Here is an 18,483-nt window from a genome sequence, read left to right as displayed (position 1 = left end):
TAGATTATTCCCATTTTACCAACGTGCAAATAACCACATGAGCTTAATAAAGACAATTATTTCGATATTACAGACACATCAATTTAATGACTACATACATATACATGAAAAGATATTTTGCCTGTAAATTTTAATGAACTGTAACAAACGGATGAACACTGACCAAATTTTTTGTTTCGGAATCTTAAAATAGAACTTATTGAATTCCTGCATTATTTTTCAGTCTAATGCTTTTAAGTCGAAAAAAAGAAGATTAATGGCATTTTTTCATTTTAAGTATGGATTTGCTTTTTCAGCCACATCTATCTGAAAACTATCCGAAACTAATATAACCTAACTCTCCAAATATTTTGAGCAAAATCTAACACCCCTTAGTAGCACTTATTAGACTTGTAGGTATTACTTTATTATTTATATGAAATAACAACTGACCAATAGTTAGAGGTAGACCATGAAAATGTGGACCGGGGGCTAACACTACTCTACAAGCTTACCTAATTAATCAAACTAATTATAATTTTGTCAAAAAAACTATTTTCGTTAATGATAGCAAAAAAATTAGCGAAATTAATTGTAGTTCTGTTATATTTAGATTATTTTCTAAATTCACAATATATTATTCATTGATTTTAATGGGGGCGGGGGGGCCCATTATATCCAGCAACAGCCCAAAAAAACCTTATATAAATTCGGCTTTGTTAATAGTGTAAAGGTAATCAAATTTTCTTTATACCAGTACTAAAAGGTCTGTCATACTTCTTGTTACGTAAACATTTTGTTTTATTATTAAGTTTGTGTCAATTGCATTGGTTTCGTTTGCAATTAAATTTTTTCTTCCGGTAACAACCGACGATGGGCAGTTTTAAACAATCATTACATTGACACGTATCATGTTTAGATAACATTACTTACTGCAGAAACGATTCCCCAATACAATAATCTAACAATCGAAAAGTTTATCTGCTGTTTATTTAAATGTTTACAATAACAATTACAAAGAGAGAACAAAATCCCAACAAACAAGACTAATTTAAATTTTTCCCTCCTGATAATTTATAATCTTTATACGAGATCGGTGGTAGTGGGAAACGTAGTGCTTATAACTAATAATAACAATACATATTTGCTGTAGTAGTATACCCAGTCAACAACAGTAACAATAAGTGGTGTATTAATCGTAGACCAACTTTAAATACCTATATGCATAAAGCGCCTATTAATAACAATTAGAAGGCTATTGGGTTATTATAAAAGGTGCATGGTTAGGTAAAAACTGACCGTTTCAATATCAGGACGGCATCGTATTGTTTGTTTCCAAAAGAAGTGCATCGTCTTCCCTCAAATTGCGAAATGTGTGAAACAGGCGCGGTTACGGGCTAAATAATTTTATTTTTTGGATCTTTTTAATTGCTTATTCGTACAGTAGTATTTACTTATATTAATAAGAGAGTGAAAAGTTCGAATTCAAATTCACTGTCTCGTGTATCGTCTTATCAGTAACATACCTTTGAAAAAATTTGATCTCATTGTCAGATAATAGTTGCGTTCGGAAAAAATTGCCCACAATTAGACGAGAGAACAATAATTGTAGTCGTTCGCAAATCCAACCTTGACAATAACGGTATATTGTTGGAAATCGATTTGTATCTGTTTATCAAAAAAATGCATTACAGTGCAACGAACGAGAAGGATTTACTATGGAAATTAGCATTACTATCAGGGATTGTAGGATTTCTTACGTGGGTTCTTATCAGTTCTAAGGTAAGAATAAATAATAAAAAAACGATTTATCTAAATATAAAGATTCGTAACAACAAAATCGATATCTATAAAAATATGAAATTGACTTTTGTTTTTTGTTTGTTTTACGAACTAATAATATTCTGTTTTCTGCTTATACTGATGGTAATTATTGTAATTTCTACTGCAACTTGATGAAAGTGAACAAAAACACAAAATCTTACGTACGTATTTAGCAGGTACATAGGTTAATTGTACCAAAAAAGAATTCTTAGAAAGTTGCCAAAACTGGATTTTTAATACAATATAATGTCTTAATACCTAAGGTGACATTCTGCATAGAGCCCCCGACTGACCGAACCCTGCATGGGGCCTCATACTACAGCTATTTCTTGGAAAAATTGTAAAAAAAATTTTTATAAAAAGAGGCCCAGACAAAATTTCATGCCTCATATCCCTGGTCCAAGATTCGTCACTGATTATGAAACTGCTGGCTTACTAATCATAATTCCCAAATAATAATTTTTAAATAAACAATAAAAAAGTGGCGAATGCATAATTTATACAGGATGTGGACATATTCATTAATACAAGTATAACCAGAACAGAATATTTTTGTTTTTATAAACTTTTCTATTTATATTGTTTCGATTTACACATACATGTATGCATGCACCATCACCTCAGTCAATAGTAAAAAAAACGGTAAATCGTCAAGGCAACAGAAAAAAAGTTCTGAAAACTTTCCAGTGTTTACTTTCATTATTTAATTATTCATTTAATTCGCTTAATAAATATGTATGTAAATTAATTCTTTTGGTAAATTAAAAAATATACTTAATTGCCTTCAGTGTGAAACAAAAGCAGTAGAATATGTTTCGATACAGTATTATCAGTCTTATCAGTGAGATTCTATCATAATCCGGACTTAATCGTCCAAATGCGTAGCAATAATAAAAAGTACGTTTCATAATTAACCAATAAAAAAATCCCTAAATGTCTAGATCTAAATACAAAGACCCTCGCTTGTACAGGGAGGGGGGTGACCTAGTAGAACTACAAGTTCCCTCGTCTTTCCCTCAAGAGTTCTTCACCATCAACCATTCGTCTCCACCTAAAAACATTTTTTCTCTCTACCCCCATCTCTCTTATTGTATGCTGTTCGGCAAAGTTACCCCCATCCTCCCACCAACCGAAGGTCATTACATCTACCAAAATATTGACTATACTTCGTTTAGTTTCTGTAGCGATGTGACCTTCAGTTTGACCGGCGCAAAGTAGAAAAGAACAGCACTAGGCCAGAAAAGAAAGGAGACAACTCTTAACCGGTGAGGAGCGTATAATCCGTACAGTACTGCACGGAAAAAATAACCATTTTATCCACTACAATTGCATTGCTCAAATGTACTGTTATTGGTACCAATTACTACTGAAAATATCAATGAGATTTTTATTTATATTTGAAGACATATTAAAGGGTTTAACGCTTGTTTTCGACTCGCATACTATTCATGATTGAACAAAACTTTTGGCAGGAACTGTATAAAAAAGTATGTTTAATGAACAACAGTCGAGAGTATAATAAGCTTTTTTCTCCCTACCTACGATTTTACCAGCGCGCATCCAAGACATTGGAAGGGGCACATCGCTACAGAAAGTCAATGAAGTATACTAAATTGCACAAAAGATTTTCTTAAAAACTCAGCTATTTTATTAATTATTTAATGTAGGGAAAAAGTGAAATGAAAGATACGACGTTTACAGAACTCTCTTACAAGGTTTTTACCTTTTGTTGCTAATTGGTTTAATTCATAGCGGTATAATGAATTTATAATGAAGAAATATACGTAGATGTAATTCGAACTTATCGATAAAAGCAATATGCATAATTTGTTTGTATTAGAAATATATAAAGCTTGTAATGGATTATATTAATTAATAACATCAAACGAAACAACTCGTGTAATGCAAAGATTACATTCTTCGAGTTAAATCAATTGCACCTTAATTAATTAAATAATTTTAATAAGTGTGTATTGTTGTTTTCAGAAACACATAAACCAGAACCATAAGCAGGTGATATCTTACTATTATTTGCGATTATTATGTATCGTGGTAACTTATATGCTACTACTTCCTTTACTACTTCCTGTCTTCTTAATACTGTGGACCTACAGAAAATACGTGGACAACCGTTTACGGAAAAAGTACGGAAAATCGTACGGGGGCCTATTAAAGGGAACCGACTCTGTATGGGCGATTGAAAAAAACTCAAAATCCATCATAAACGTACTTCTCATAATCGAGTACAAGAACAAACAAATACCGCTAAAAACAGCCTTAACAACGTTCATTAAAAAGAAAATAGAAACCAGAAAAGAGTGCAGTAGTAAACTGTTAAGTTCGTTAGAAAGAAACGAACCGTATTATTACCTGTTAAAGGACCAAGTTACGGTGGACGATTGCATTAAAAGTATAGAAACTGAGGAAGACTACGATAGCGAAACGTTGTCTCGTAACGCATTAAGAAACTGCATTTCAAAAATATCCAACAAGAACTTGCCTAAAGGACACAAAGCACTTTGGGAAATCAACATTGGAAATAAACAAGTAACTTACTGGAATGATGACGATAAAGATTATTATCCTGTTGTGTTCCGGTTCCACCACTCCTTGCTGGACGGTTCGACCTTTTTGAAATTTTTTGTATCATTTCTGGGACAAGATAAACTCGTTTATAAAGACATTAATCACAATATAAGCGATGATAACAACCCGTTGCCAAAAATATTAAAATCAGTAGACGCCATAGAAATAATGACCCTAATGTTATTACAACTTAGAGAATTGTTAAAATCGATGACAGAATTCGTAAGGCATGCAATTTGGTTTTTACCGCATGTGGCAGTATTAGCGTGCAGGAAAGACGACAGGAACATTTTAAATACCGAAAATTCCGTCACAGACCAAGCCGAATTGGGCTGGTATTCGGAAGATATTTCGAAATATATAGACATGGCGAAAAAGACGAAAAATAAAGTCAAAGGAGCTACATTTTCGGACGTAATTTTCACCGCGATTTGCAACAGTTTAGAAAATCATTTTATAAAGGTACGTGTCTCGTAATAACTGCTAATCTTATCATTTGGTGTATCAGATTTAAAAAAATATTTTATATATTTCAATAAATATGTGAAGCAAGCCAATCATTTATATCTCATTAAATTGCCTTTTAATATAAAATTACTCTTTACTTTAGAATTCCCAAAGCATTCCTACCCAATTAACATCAGGAATACCAATGATCCCACCCATACCGGAACTTCGGCACATAACGCCGGGAAAATACGAGGTTGAAAAAGTAATTTTCGAAAATAATTTTTCATTGGTAGTACAAAACCTTCCTACGCCGACCATGACGAAACCGCAAACGGGGGAAGCACTGGTCGATAAGCTGCTACAGATGAAGGAGAATTCGACAAATTTAAAAAATTCGGTTGAGCAGAGAGTAAGTGTTTTATTCAAACACATCATTTCAGATGACCTATATAAATATATGAGCTGAAGTAAAACTGACCTCACGGTTTTTTCGTACGACTTATTGAGTCAAATACAATTTCCCCAATGTATTTTAATAACGCTAATGAATAGATCTCAGAAAAAAATACAACGCAAATTTATCGTCAATTTTATTCCAACTCCTATATTTAAGCTTGATCCTATAGAGGGACATTTATATGGATCCATAAGCTACTAATAGGAAAATATGGAGGCAACCTACTATACGCATGTGTTCGTTGTGTTGCATAAGCGTTCTGTTTTTCCTATTTAAATATGAAAAAACAGACTACAGTCAATTTTTGCTTTTTTACACCTTTTTTGTTATTTTAGGCAAATTTTTGGATCATGTCTTTTCTCGGAAAATACGTACCAACCCCAATTTTAAGGCCAGGACTGGATTGGGTGTTAAGAAGTACAACTGTTGCAATTAGTAATTTACAAGGTCCAAAAACATTCAAATTTTCTGAAGATATGTTAGTCAAAGACTTAGTATTTTGGGTACCATGTCAACTCAATACAGGTATAACATATAATAACGAGATTTTTAAGACGCATTTTTATATAATTATCATTTTCGTTTAAATTTATTACAGGGGTTGGATTTTCAATTGTTACATACGAAAATCGTCTCCAAATGGGCCTTATCATCGATAAATCTCTGTCAAAATCACCCAAAGAAATAGAATCTATTTTAAAAGATACTGTGAATAGTATTGAGTTATTGTTTAATAAAGTAGAATCACTTTAGTACTTTTTATGTCGTTTATAAAATCTATACCTAATGTAAATATAATTCAATAATATGATATTTTATCTATAAAAATACTATCTCGCCACCAGGTTGAGTCCAAATAAGATTAAACCTATTCCACACCACCAAAGGGAAGATGTTTCCTCTTGGAAGAAAAAAATTCCAAGACAACCCTGAATAAAACAAAGTCAGCCACAAAACTCCTAATTTATTGGATTATTTCAAAAAGAGAATTCACGTTTTAAAGGATATCTCACCGAAATGATATAATTTGTAGCAGCACACGTAACAGTTGCATACAACGATGATAACGAATTATGAAGAGCCTTAGTAAACATGGTCAAACTCACACTATTACTGACTATCATTAAACAAAAAAATAGTATCCTACATACGAATAAATACCCCTAAAACAATAATATAGTTCTCTTGTTATTGCAAAACTTTGAAAATCAAACAGTGAAACTAACCTTAAATGCTTCTAATCCGGATAACTTCCCGAATAAACTACCAAACGCGGCAAAAGTGCCAGCTAAAACAGCAAAATACGATTTATTGACGATCATGATTATGCTTTTAATTAAAAATTTTCTTTTCACTCCGTAATAACAAAAAAATTAACAAACATAACAATATTTTGACAATTCAGTCCACCTACATTTTTTTCATAGAGTACGAAAAGTAAACACCATAGAGACACATAACATACATTGGCTGTGTCTCCATAAACGAGTGAAGTTATATTAAGATTTTCAAAAAATAAAGCAGTAACCTATGTTAATACGTCGGCCAAAATTGCCAAGTACAACTGAAAATACTATCAGGGGAAAAAAATCTTAGAAAAGAAGGATTTCAAACACATCCTCGAAAAAAGTTTAAAAAAAGTAGAGTCGAATTTGTTGTAGACTTTAAACACTTCATGTTTGATGTTTGACGTTTTACAGCTTGTTCACTTTCAAACAAGAGAACAAACAGAACTTAAAACAGAAAAAGAAGGGAAACAGGAAATAACAGGAAGTGTGTTACGTCAAATTGAATCTGTAATTTGGCCAAGTTTAGCAGAGTACATGCTGGATTAATAAATTATAAAATTAAAAAGATAAGGTGTCGGGTGTCCCCATTTGTGTGAATTTTAAAAATGAAGTGTCAAGTGAATATGCACAAGAAAGTTATGAATTAAAAATTAATTTACAACTTATTGACTGCAGTGCGAAAATGCAACCAACCTGTTTAGAAAGGTGAGAATTTCAAATATACCTGTATACGTTCATATAAAGCTATTAACATGCAACAAAAATAAAAGTTCTAAGTATGTAAGTACTACCTAATATACCTACATCACAAAAATTTGCAATTTATTATTGAATCACCTTCAGAAATAAATTGTGTAATTAATTTTCTTTTGATTTAAAATGTACATTTACAATGTCCCATATTCTGACATTTTCCAACTCAGACATACATGTAGGTATTGCAAAATTATCATTTTCTGTTACATTCATATTACCCTTTTATTAAAATTAACGCTAGTTATTATTGTACGTATAAGTGCACCTATGTAGGTATGCTATATAAAATAAACTTTATCAAAGATAAGGCTTGTTATCTCTTCAAACATTCAAAACTAATCGTAAGTGCACAACCAGAAACGGAGTTTTTATTTAATGTTGATTACTATTTGCCAAATAATAATAACATGGAGGTGTATTCAATCCAAACAAAAATTATGTTAGAGATGCTAAGTTTAACTTCTAATTAGAAGATATTTTTAAATAAAAAAAATGTAAATATGTACAATATATCAGTTGAAACTGTATAACATCAATTTTATATAGAATTTATATATTAGTAAAGAACTGTTAATAAGATGTTAAAAAACTTATTTCCGTTTTTAAAATCATACCTAAAATATGAGCCCTTGTTTTAAAACAGTATGAGTCTACCGTTTTACGAAATCTCGTTCCAGTAGGTATTTTATATGTATATATAGTACGTCACACATTCGTCTATTTTAAATGTTTTTGTAGTGAAATAATCATATTTCTTTTACAAGTAATTGATAATAAGTTAACATACAGCACGAAACATTTTACTCGCTATTTATCTCGAATACAAACTACATTAAGAGGTAGAGAAATTAAGCTTATTTCTTCAATATAAGTAAACATTTAAAAATAGAAAGGCATTTGTGATTTTTTTCCAAATCATTCAGGTTTGTTTAGGAAAAGAAAATTACAATTTTGTTGATATCCAACATGATTACGTGTTATTTTCAAAACTGTTATTGACATTTTACACATGGCCTATCTTGAATAAACTTTCAAGGTGCATATACTAGATAGTCGTGTTAAAGTTCGGGTAAAGGAATAATTGTTTTTTGTTATTCGGTAAGTAAGCACCCACAAGTTTTTGTTTTAAAAAAATTAACAATATTATTTGTTTAATTACTAATTGCAAACATTGTTGTTGTGGTAGTAATAAAAATGTTAATGAAATTCCGAGTGTGATTGCATTTAAAGTGTAGTACATAAAACTGCATTTCTCCTTTAATAATCTGTTACTAATTAAGATGTCAATATCTAATTAATCGTATGTTTACGGGACGTACTGTATATTTATGTTTAGAGGTCAATTTTGCTGATAAAACTGATACACTTCAGAAAACAGTTATTACATACATTCTTGTTGAATAATCTGTTGTAGCAAAACAAAAAAAAATCAAGATAAGACTGATCGATTCAATTACCTACTTATTAGCTAACACTTTTTTTGTACAAAATATAAGGGAGAAGATTAAATGTGTGTTATAATTATATTATAAATACTTAAGTTCAAAGCCAATTATTTTAAATGCATATGCAAAACGTTCTATTTAAATCGCCTCATTTTGTGTAATAACTTTTAAGAGAAACAAACCTTTTAATAATCGAGAAAAATATACACTTTTATTATTTAACTTTAATAATTTTCACAGTTCACTAAATTATACAATTAAAATCAAATCTTTGACTTTAATGACTGGGGGCTTTCGTAATAGGTACATGTGCCGTAACTAATTAAGGTATTCTCCAGAAAATGTTAAGTTTTTTGAACGAATACGTTGTTATTGAACACCTCGCACTTATTATCACAAGCAAGATTGCATTTTGCATCATGATTGATTACCACTTTTGCTTTTTGGATTAATTTCTGCTATCCAATAAATGCCAAAAATGTTATATTATTTACAACCATAATACAAGTACTCAAGTAACTAATTTGCATATAACTATTATCGTAAAGACACGCATGATAAAAGTAATAAATTTATATCCTGTAATAGGTAGTAGCTGATAATAATGACAAGATATATGTATACATATCTGAATTAGGCTCTTTACTTATAACAACAATTTATTCATAAAATAAATTATTTTTAGGTGCTGGTTTCTAGCGATTCCCGCATATTATCTGATGAAAAACATCTACGAAATACACTAACGGTAAGTTTAATATTAATTTTAATTGGGGAAAATGATAACATATTTTTTGTTTTTCAGATCAAACTGTTCCCTTAATTAATATAATTTACTGAAAAAAAAAAAACAAATTCCAAAATGGATCATTCTGAATTGATTCAAGAAATGCCACATATCGAGCAGCTTCCCACCCAGGAAAGACTGAATCTTGCAAGAAAAAGGAGGGCGCAACAGCTCAAACATTGGATAAACAAAGAAAAAGAGTTCAATCGAAAGCCGTCCAAGTTGCAAAAATCTTCGAAACCAAATATCAAATTCAAAGATAGCGTTGTACTGTTAGAGGCTGCAGCTAGAAACGATATAGAAGAAGGTAGAACGAAAAAAAAAAAAAAAAAAAACAATTTATGTGATAATTCTTTTTTTTTAGTAAAACATTTACTAAGTAAAGGGGTAAGTCCCGATTCGTGTAACGAAGATGGTTTGACTGCCCTTCATCAGTGTTGCATAGACGACAATGAGGCAATGTTACAACTCCTGTTAGAATATGGGGCTAATGTTAATTCCGAAGACAGCGAAAAATGGACTCCGTTACATGCGGCAGCTACATGCGGTCACCTGAGGCTGGTTAGGTAGCTAATATTGACTCTATAAAAGTATCCGTCGTTACTATCAATCAACCAATTTTTATTAGGATATTGATTGCAAGGGGAGCAAATCTTTTGGCCGTGAATGCCGATGGTAACATGCCCTATGATATTTGCGAAGACGAACAAACGTTAGACTACATCGAAAGCGAAATGGCCAAAAGGGGGGTCACCCAACAATTAATAGACGACACCAGGGCGCTGACGGAGAAAAATATGCTCAACGACCTCAAAAGAATTGTTGCCAATGGTGGCGATCTGGAGTTCCACGATCATCAGGGCGCAACACCGGTAAAATAAACTAAAATAATAGTAATAATTAAATCAAATGATACAAATATTTTTTCTTAGTTACACATAGCCTCAGCAAATGGTTACACGTCAGTTGTAGAATACCTATTAGAACAAAATGTTCGGACAGATGTCGTAGATAGAGATGACTGGCAGCCTGTACATGCAGCTGCATGTTGGGGTCACGTAAGTCGAATAGAAATAGTAAGAAGAATATTTTCAAATAAAAAAGAACGTTACAGCTCGATGTACTTGAACTTCTGGCGCAGGCAGGTGCTGATTTGAACGCCAAAAACAAAAACGATGAAACACCTGAAGGTAAAAACTGGAAAAGTTTTTATTTATTGTTGCCAGATGTATATTGTTATATTTTTTATTTAGATATTTGTGAAGATCCAGAATTGAAAGAACGAATTCGACAACTAAAAACAGAACAAGAAAATAAACGTCTACTGGAGAACCAGAAGAAAAGAGTTCGGCGGTCCCAGAGTAACACACGAGTGCATTCCGTCAGGAGGACGTCTTTACGGGACAGGGGAATGACAGCTAGAAGGGATGCTGTTGAAGAAGCACGTTTACGAATGGAAGCGGAACACAATAGGGTATTTCATTTTAATATTCTACCTATTACTTCGCACTTAACACTATTTTTAGTAATTCTTCCCTTACACGTCATTGCCTAGTAAGTTAACATTACAGGTGCATACTCTGAGTAAGTTAAAGAATTAAAATGAATTCCACAATCGTTTCAATTTCTCTGCATTTCTTAAATGTTTAAACATACGTTTAATTTCTCTTTTTTAATTGCCTACTTCTTCATGGTGTTTAATTTTTAATACAACTGCATCCAAGTGATAATTAGCATCGAACATGGATTACTGAAAGTAACCGTTCCCTATCACTGAGCAAGAGGGATATCTTGGACTGTGATGCAAAACTTGTAATATTCTTCCTTTTTAGAAACAATATAATATTAATGATCAAAATGCACCTCTTCCACATTCTTTTTCCTTTATTATTTTTTCTATGAGTCTAGCGCGAAATTATATTTAGTAACGAAGCGAGTTTCGAACGGTATGTTGGTTACGTCCAGTTTTGTAGAAAATGTTTCAGTTTATTACTAAAAAACCTAGTGTGGTGTGCGTTTCATATAAACTAAAAACCATCGAGGTATATTAAAATTTAAATTCAATAGCTATGTTTTAAATGATTAATAATATATTGCGTTCGCCTAACTTAGAAAGTCAAGCTAGAATAGATTGTAGTTTGAAAATCGCTATAAACAAAGCTGTAAGTTTTCTGTATAATCTTGAAGTCGTTTTTTATGAATAGTTCTATTAATAAACTAGACGTGCTGTATTTTAATATATACCGAATTTTAATAAATAGAATTTAGAACAAGAGGCTGCTAAAAATGGACAATCGCCTCCTAGTTCGACTGATGGGACAAACACTAATCCGTCAGAGGGTGACGGGACGGAAGAATTGTCTAACAACACCACTGCACTTGCGCCATCTGACAGACGAGCCCCCGAAGGCAAGGACAACGATTCGCTGTTAGCCAGTGAAACTTATGGAGATGGAGACAAAAACGAATCGGCATATACGACCGATGTAAACGGTAAAGTGACCGTCCACGTGTTTGTTACGATTAACGGTAATGGTACCCTAGCAGACCTCAAGAAACAACGGATGGAAATAAGAAAGAAGAACGATGTCAACTCTCTCACAGCGTCCGATACCAACAGCGTCATTCCGGAAGTAAACCTAGTACCCACACCTTCAACGGCCGACTTGACAAAATTCACAGGGGGCACCGACGAAATAGTCGAGCACAACAGAAGGTGCTGCGCAATACAATAGCGGAGTGTGATTGGTGCATCAAGACATGCACACATTGGTTTGTTATTTATGTATTAGGCTTTTTTTGCTACTTAACTCTAACATTTAAGAATTTTTAAAGTATTTTATAAGCCATTTCAGTCATTATTCGTGGTTCTAGTATTTTTTTTTTTATTTATTTGTTACTGTAAAGATAAATTCCAAACCGTTTTCTCAAATAGGTAAATTTTCTAAATTTAACTCAAGTGTAAGCGGTACGTGATGATTTTATTATCACCATATTTTAAATAGTTCCATTTTTATGATCGAAGCAAGAATATCAGGTTTGATAATTAAAGTGCGATAGATATTCCATCCTTAGTAAGCAGTATTATTTAGTAAGAGCACAAAAAATTGTTTTCAGACTTATTTTTATCATTCAAAGAAGTTTTCTTCTAATTGTTCTTCCTTAAATGCAATCTTCCAAAATAACATTTGAAATTTTATAAAATTCTAATTAGTAATGTGATAAAGTTTCTAATTGATTCAATTCTTGAGACAAAGAATACAAAATTTCTGTACCTATAATATAATACAAAAGGTGATAGATAGACAAATAACTCATTGGTTTCGAGTTATATACCACACTGAATGATATCAAAACAAATCGAAAAATAATTTAGTATCATTTGGTCTGAAATATGATTATAAATCAACGAGTTTGAAATCGCTCATTTGTTGTTTCGCCTTCTATATCCTAACATTTCTTAAAGAAATCAATTTCTTGCCATACTTCTAATGTTCCTTAATTCTACTAAAAGTTTTCCAAATTGCAATGAAATTAATTTTGAATTTTAATAATACATATTTAACTGTGATTTAACAATTTTGTTTTTTATAAATTAGTGCCTTCTTTTAATCGAAACTGCATGTTAATGTTACAAACGTCAAAACTCTTTTAAAAATTTATTGAATATTTTTAAAAAATTGTTACTTGCGCAAATTAATGTTGTTGTTATTGAAAAAGTAAAATAATATTACTGAGAGCAAGTAGGGTACTTATTGAAAACCAAAAAGTAGAGTGTTAAATTTAAAAAATTCAAACCGTAGTTGTATGTAAATAAGTGGTTTGTTATTAAAAGGGAATGATATGTCTACAATTTTTCGAAGCATTTAATTTATTAATGTTCCTAAAAATTATAATCTAAGTAACGAAAATGTGCACTACAGTGATCAATTTCATTCATAATTTAAATTCAACTTTGTCTTCCAATAAATGAAAACGACATTATTCGAATTTGAAACACTGCCACAACATTTTATTTATTGCAGAAGGTTTACTAAAATTTGGACAACAATTTTTTAATATCATGCTTTTTTATTTGGATTTATTATATTACCAGCGGTCAAGTTTTAATAAAAAACATTGTAGTGCTTAGAAAAGTATTAGACAACTTCCCAAAACGATTCTTAACTGTATATGTATATATTTATACCCTATTATTTATAATCTCGTATTTATTATTTAAGTACAATTTTTATTATCATGTATAAAGGCGTAGGTTACCATCGATATAGCAGGACTTGTTTTTTTTTTTTGTTTAACTGTTACTGTTGACTTAATTTAATTAAATATTTTTCGCTTTTGTGTTAAAAAAAGTGCTAATATTGAACCTAGGCAGCTCATTATTTTTTTGTCATTGTTACATTTTCACTGCCATTCAGTCGTATTTTTAATTTTCGTCTAATTATTATTTCTTTGTTAACGTTACTGTAAATATGTAAAAATCATGTAAATTATGTTATCCTGTTTTAAATTATTACTTTCTTTTTCTCAAGTACAGAGTGTTTACATTCCAAACGTTAACGTGTGATATTCTTAACATATTCTACATCACTAAGTACTTAATAATAATTATAATATACTATGTATTATGACTGATATACAAAAGCAATTGGATTTATTATATTTACATTTGAAACGTATTGTATAAGGTTATTGAAGAAAATAATATTAATAATACATACATCAATAATTAAACTATTGTCTTTTTAAAAGTTTAAAATTCATCACTCAAAATGAAAGAGGGATTGTACAAACGTGACTCAAGACGCCAAGGATTTTATTTTAGCTAATCATTTTCGAAAATAACCAGGGGTAATGAATCAAAACCTACCTATTTATGTCGTTTAAAATCGAAAACCAATTACTTAGCGAGAAAGTAACTCATTTGCTACAACCTACATTCCTTAATGTAATTTAAAATTCATTTATCAAAATCTTCATCCAATCAAATAAGAAAAATAAACTACAGGAAAAAAGAAAATCCTACCTTTACTACTTTTTATTGGGCAGAAAGGGAAGGGGGCTGCTAACTTTTCATACCACAGGTCCAAATACCACAAACACTAAACCGAATTAATACTAAAACAAAAGAAAAATAATAATTATTAACAAAATTCATACATAAGTATTTTAAATTATTTTATAGTGCTGTACAACGATGAAAAATACTAAAGGATGTATATTACTTGGGGAATGACAGCTAGAAGGGATGCTGTTGAAGAAGCACGTTTACGAATGGAAGCGGAACACAATAGGGTATTTCATTTTAATATTCTACCTATTACTTCGCACTTAACACTATTTTTAGTAATTCTTCCCTTACACGTCATTGCCTAGTAAGTTAACATTACAGGTGCATACTCNTTCAAATTTTCGTTTTGGTACAGAATTAAATAATTAATGCTGCTTCCATCTCTTAAGACTTTAACAATTAAAATCGTATATGTTTCAGTAGTTCATGTAAATTATTATTATAATCGTAATTACTGTAAATGACTGTTTTAAATAATTATACAATTTATAGAAAGTAAAAGTTAATTTATTCTGAAGTAATTGAACTGAATGTGTAGGTACATGATGTTTTAATTAACATTAGAGATTTCGAAAATGTATTTTTTTTTGCATTGTTTTTTAATAAGTAACATAAGCAAACAACGAAAACTATGAATAGTGTAATATGGTACCAATTCATTTTCATATTCGTAGTTCATTAAACACACAGTATACTACTGGTTGAGAAGGGAATGACACACGATAAAAGAATGAACATACTTGAATGATTTAAAAAAAAAAGTACACACTACAAAAAAAAATGTTGGACAAAGATAGAAAGTAAACTGACCAAACATGACAAAGATAAACAAACGACGACAATTTTACTCCAGTTATTATTAAAATGTTATTAAATTTAGAATCACTTGAAAACTGAAAGTTTAATTGAATTTCAGTTGTTGTAATTTTCTGCTCTGTTTTAGTAAACTGAAAGGAAATGTGCTCTCTTTTACAAATCCCCAGTCGGAGGTTAAGTTTTTAATCCATATTGTTATACATAAATATGTGCTACAAAATTACTATAAAGAAATAGTTTACGTAAACTACGTAATTTTTAATCCATGGCATTAGGTAGAAATAAGAAATTACAGTCATGGCTAATGCAGAAAGAGATTTACTACCCAAGACAGGTAAAGTTAACGAAATGTGTAGAGAATGGTTGGTCAGAGAAGATGGGGCTTTAGCATACCAACTACAAAACCAGGAAATAACGGAACATTACAAAGGGAATAAACAAAGAAATGCCTTAGTCAGGGAAGACTTTCCAAGAGCTGTAGATGAGCAACTGCGTGAAAAACAATTGGCAGAACAAGCTGCAATGGTTTATCATCAAATGTTAGAAGAACAAGAAAAAGTTGATAGTCAATATGCCAAAGAATTGGCCCAAAAATTAGAGTGGGAAGAAAAAATCAAAAAGTAAGTTATCTATCAGAATACAAACAGAAATACAGCTATGTTTTTTTTAGGCAAGCTCTTCAAATGCAGGATCAATTTCTTGCTAAACAAATTCATGAAGAAGTTACTCAGTACACAGAAATGGAATTTCCAAATAGACCAAATATTTTAATCTCACCTCATCAGAACAGACCAAACGACTGGTCTTCCAACAGTTATCACTGTCACACACCTAGAAGACAAGCCAAGCCCATGCCTCTACCTAATACATCACCTAATAAGCAGCTAACATCACCTAGTAACAATGCAATTTCTTCGGATGTGTATGGATATGCAGATCCCTATTTGGACTCGAATGTAGTTCCATCAGCAGAAATCTACACTTATAGTGAAGTATATAGGAATGCAGATGAACTTAGCACTGATTTAAATAGATTAAAAATTGTTGAAGACAGTCTTCCAGCTGATGAATTGATAAGAAGAAAAATGCAAGAGGAAAAAGATGCCCAGTTAGCAAGAGAATTACAGGAAAGAGAAAATATTCAGCTGGATAGAGACAGACTACTGGCTATTGAAGCTCAGGATAAAGAACTTGCCAAGCTATTACAAGAAAAAGAAAGACAAAAAGTTAAAAGAGCTAGGGAAAGAGCCAAACAAAAATCCCTAATGAAGAAACAGCAACAAAAATCGGAAATGGACCAAAGTATTTGTCCAGATGAATCGTATTCTGATCCTGTTGATCTTATACCAAACCCAGCTCCCTCTGAAAACGTTGTAATTAAGACGCCCCTGGTGGGCCCCAGTGACGATATTGTTAGCTATAGCCTACCCGCCGATGTAGTCAAAGGAGATAATCAGTTCAAACATGTAAGTTCAATTTTTCAAAAAACCTAGTTATGTGAAAACTCAGTAATAACTAATAAGGAAATAGGTAAGACTTACCAAAGCCACTAAATCAGTTGCCATTGAAGTTAACAATTTCCCGACTTTAAACGCTAATTGCAGACTTCAATTCACAAAAAAAAACACAAAGTAATATTAATTTCACATGAAATAACAGTTTCCTTAATGTATATGAACTAGTTTAAATTTCACATTTTAAAACTTTCGACGTTCTAATGTAATCGACGCCATCTTATAAGTTTTCATTGTTGCGTTTTGCACGTCTTCATCAAACGCAATTCATGCAGTGCATGATGGGTAAATTTAAATTAAAGCTAACTTTGTCTCTTTACCAGTTAAAATTTATAAACTATTTATTACATAATATTTACTATTTTATTTATATATCAAAAATTTATTTATATCTACTCCTAGACCATTGAATGAATCTTAATTTCTCTATTTCTCTTAACAATTTTACGTTTCAATAATGAAAGTAAATTAATTAAAAACTTTTTAGAGGTTACCAACTTCTGCTTTCAAAGAAACAAATAACTCTCCTGACTGCATTCAAGAATCGAACATTCAACTATCTAGTCCGTCCCGTCCGACAAACCTGAGTTTAAAATCGGTTTCACGAAAGCACGGAACGAATGACAACAACGGCGACTCTCCACCGTCCCAAAACGAATCTCCATCTAAACAAATGTCAAACATTGCTATAGCCATAGATCCTACATATAATAGACGAAGTCAGCACTTTAGTCGGAGCAGCAAGGGGTCACCTAGTGTTGCCCCCAGCAGTACAAGTAGCAGCAGTAGCCCTAATACGTTCGAAGAACAAGAAACAAGCCCCGTACCCCCTTACATGCCCATACAGGGACAAAGAAGAACATCATCACTTGAAAAAAAGCATAAGAAGAAAGTCAAAGATGGGTGTAAACAACAGTAAATACGGCTAGTCGAAGTAAATACTACTTAAAATTACTAGGGGTGTGTGAATATTTCAAATTTGGAATAAAAAAATAGTTTTATTTGAACTTGTTTGGGTAGTACCTATATTGTTTGGAATTAACAATATGAACAGTTTCAATGATTACAATTCAGTAATTAATTAAATTGGCAAAAAACCGAAATCATTTGAAAAAATTAAAGTAAAAGTTTTAAATACTTGGAGTAAATCTCGAATATTAAATTCGAAATAAGCACACCCTAACGCATTCTATTATTAATACATAATTTTGTGTTCTCTTTAGATAAAATTATGCTGCTCAATGCATAAGTTATATAGAATAGAACTGCCTAATAGTGCCTACAGCCAAAAAATTAACTATTATAGATATATACTATTATAACTATAGTAGTGTATCTACTCTAAACATATTACATACTAAATTATCAAAAAGTGTGCCTTTAAATGAAGCTGCTAATTAATATAATAAAATTATTAAAAATAGCTTTATTTATAAAACTAATATTTATACAAATGGCGAAGCTAATATTCTTTTCTCGTAGATTAATGAATGAAAAAAGACAATTTTT

The 18,483-nt window shown here is 31.3% G+C and overlaps 4 protein-coding genes across 7 annotated transcripts; 3 read left to right on the top strand and 1 right to left on the bottom strand.

Annotated features, from left to right (window-relative positions):
- The first annotated feature begins 1,121 nt into the window (after window positions 1-1,121).
- On the top strand, window positions 1,122-6,058 carry LOC112903988. Of its 2 annotated transcripts, XM_025981104.1 has the most exons (6): window positions 1,122-1,621; window positions 1,674-1,761; window positions 3,790-4,851; window positions 5,000-5,248; window positions 5,632-5,821; window positions 5,895-6,058. In XM_025981104.1, the coding sequence occupies exons 3-6, from the start codon at window positions 3,865-3,867 to the stop codon at window positions 6,047-6,049; spliced, it is 1,581 nt and encodes a 526-aa protein (XP_025836889.1). In that variant the 5' UTR covers window positions 1,122-1,621; window positions 1,674-1,761; window positions 3,790-3,864; the 3' UTR covers window positions 6,050-6,058. The 2 variants fall into 2 exon arrangements, with proteins under 2 accessions (XP_025836889.1, XP_025836888.1); XM_025981103.1 differs by having other exon boundaries at window positions 1,122-1,761.
- Window positions 6,059-6,100: 42 nt separating this feature from the next.
- Window positions 6,101-6,712, bottom strand: LOC108733791. The gene is made up of 3 exons (XM_018465104.1): window positions 6,523-6,712; window positions 6,310-6,459; window positions 6,101-6,225 (listed from the first exon to the last, which is right to left on the bottom strand). Exons 1-3 carry the CDS (start codon window positions 6,616-6,618, stop codon window positions 6,127-6,129), a joined length of 345 nt encoding a protein of 114 aa, XP_018320606.1. The 5' UTR covers window positions 6,619-6,712; the 3' UTR covers window positions 6,101-6,126.
- Window positions 6,713-6,977: 265 nt separating this feature from the next.
- Window positions 6,978-12,604, top strand: LOC108733756 (protein phosphatase 1 regulatory inhibitor subunit 16B). 3 transcript variants are annotated; one of them, XM_018465072.1, is made up of 10 exons: window positions 6,978-7,290; window positions 9,472-9,534; window positions 9,592-9,880; window positions 9,938-10,139; window positions 10,202-10,445; window positions 10,506-10,631; window positions 10,688-10,763; window positions 10,827-11,047; window positions 11,835-12,066; window positions 12,121-12,604. In XM_018465072.1, the coding sequence occupies exons 3-10, from the start codon at window positions 9,649-9,651 to the stop codon at window positions 12,306-12,308; spliced, it is 1,521 nt and encodes a 506-aa protein (XP_018320574.1). In that variant the 5' UTR covers window positions 6,978-7,290; window positions 9,472-9,534; window positions 9,592-9,648; the 3' UTR covers window positions 12,309-12,604. The 3 variants fall into 3 exon arrangements, with proteins under 3 accessions (XP_018320574.1, XP_018320559.1, XP_018320567.1); XM_018465057.1 differs by having other exon boundaries at window positions 6,979-7,290; window positions 11,835-12,604; XM_018465065.1 differs by lacking the exon at window positions 6,978-7,290 and adding an exon at window positions 8,301-8,439 and having other exon boundaries at window positions 11,835-12,604.
- Window positions 12,605-15,412: 2,808 nt separating this feature from the next.
- Window positions 15,413-18,477, top strand: LOC108733987 (J domain-containing protein DDB_G0295729). Its single transcript, XM_018465361.2, has 3 exons — window positions 15,413-16,080; window positions 16,131-16,926; window positions 17,462-18,477. The coding sequence occupies exons 1-3, from the start codon at window positions 15,758-15,760 to the stop codon at window positions 17,891-17,893; spliced, it is 1,551 nt and encodes a 516-aa protein (XP_018320863.1). The 5' UTR covers window positions 15,413-15,757; the 3' UTR covers window positions 17,894-18,477.
- Window positions 18,478-18,483: the final 6 nt, after the last annotated feature.

Source organism: Agrilus planipennis, unplaced genomic scaffold (assembly GCF_000699045.2).
Source record: "Agrilus planipennis isolate EAB-ADULT unplaced genomic scaffold, Apla_2.0 scaffold1, whole genome shotgun sequence".
Classification (NCBI taxonomy): Eukaryota; Metazoa; Arthropoda; class Insecta; order Coleoptera; family Buprestidae; genus Agrilus; species Agrilus planipennis.
This window is presented reverse-complemented; position numbering and strand designations above follow the sequence as displayed.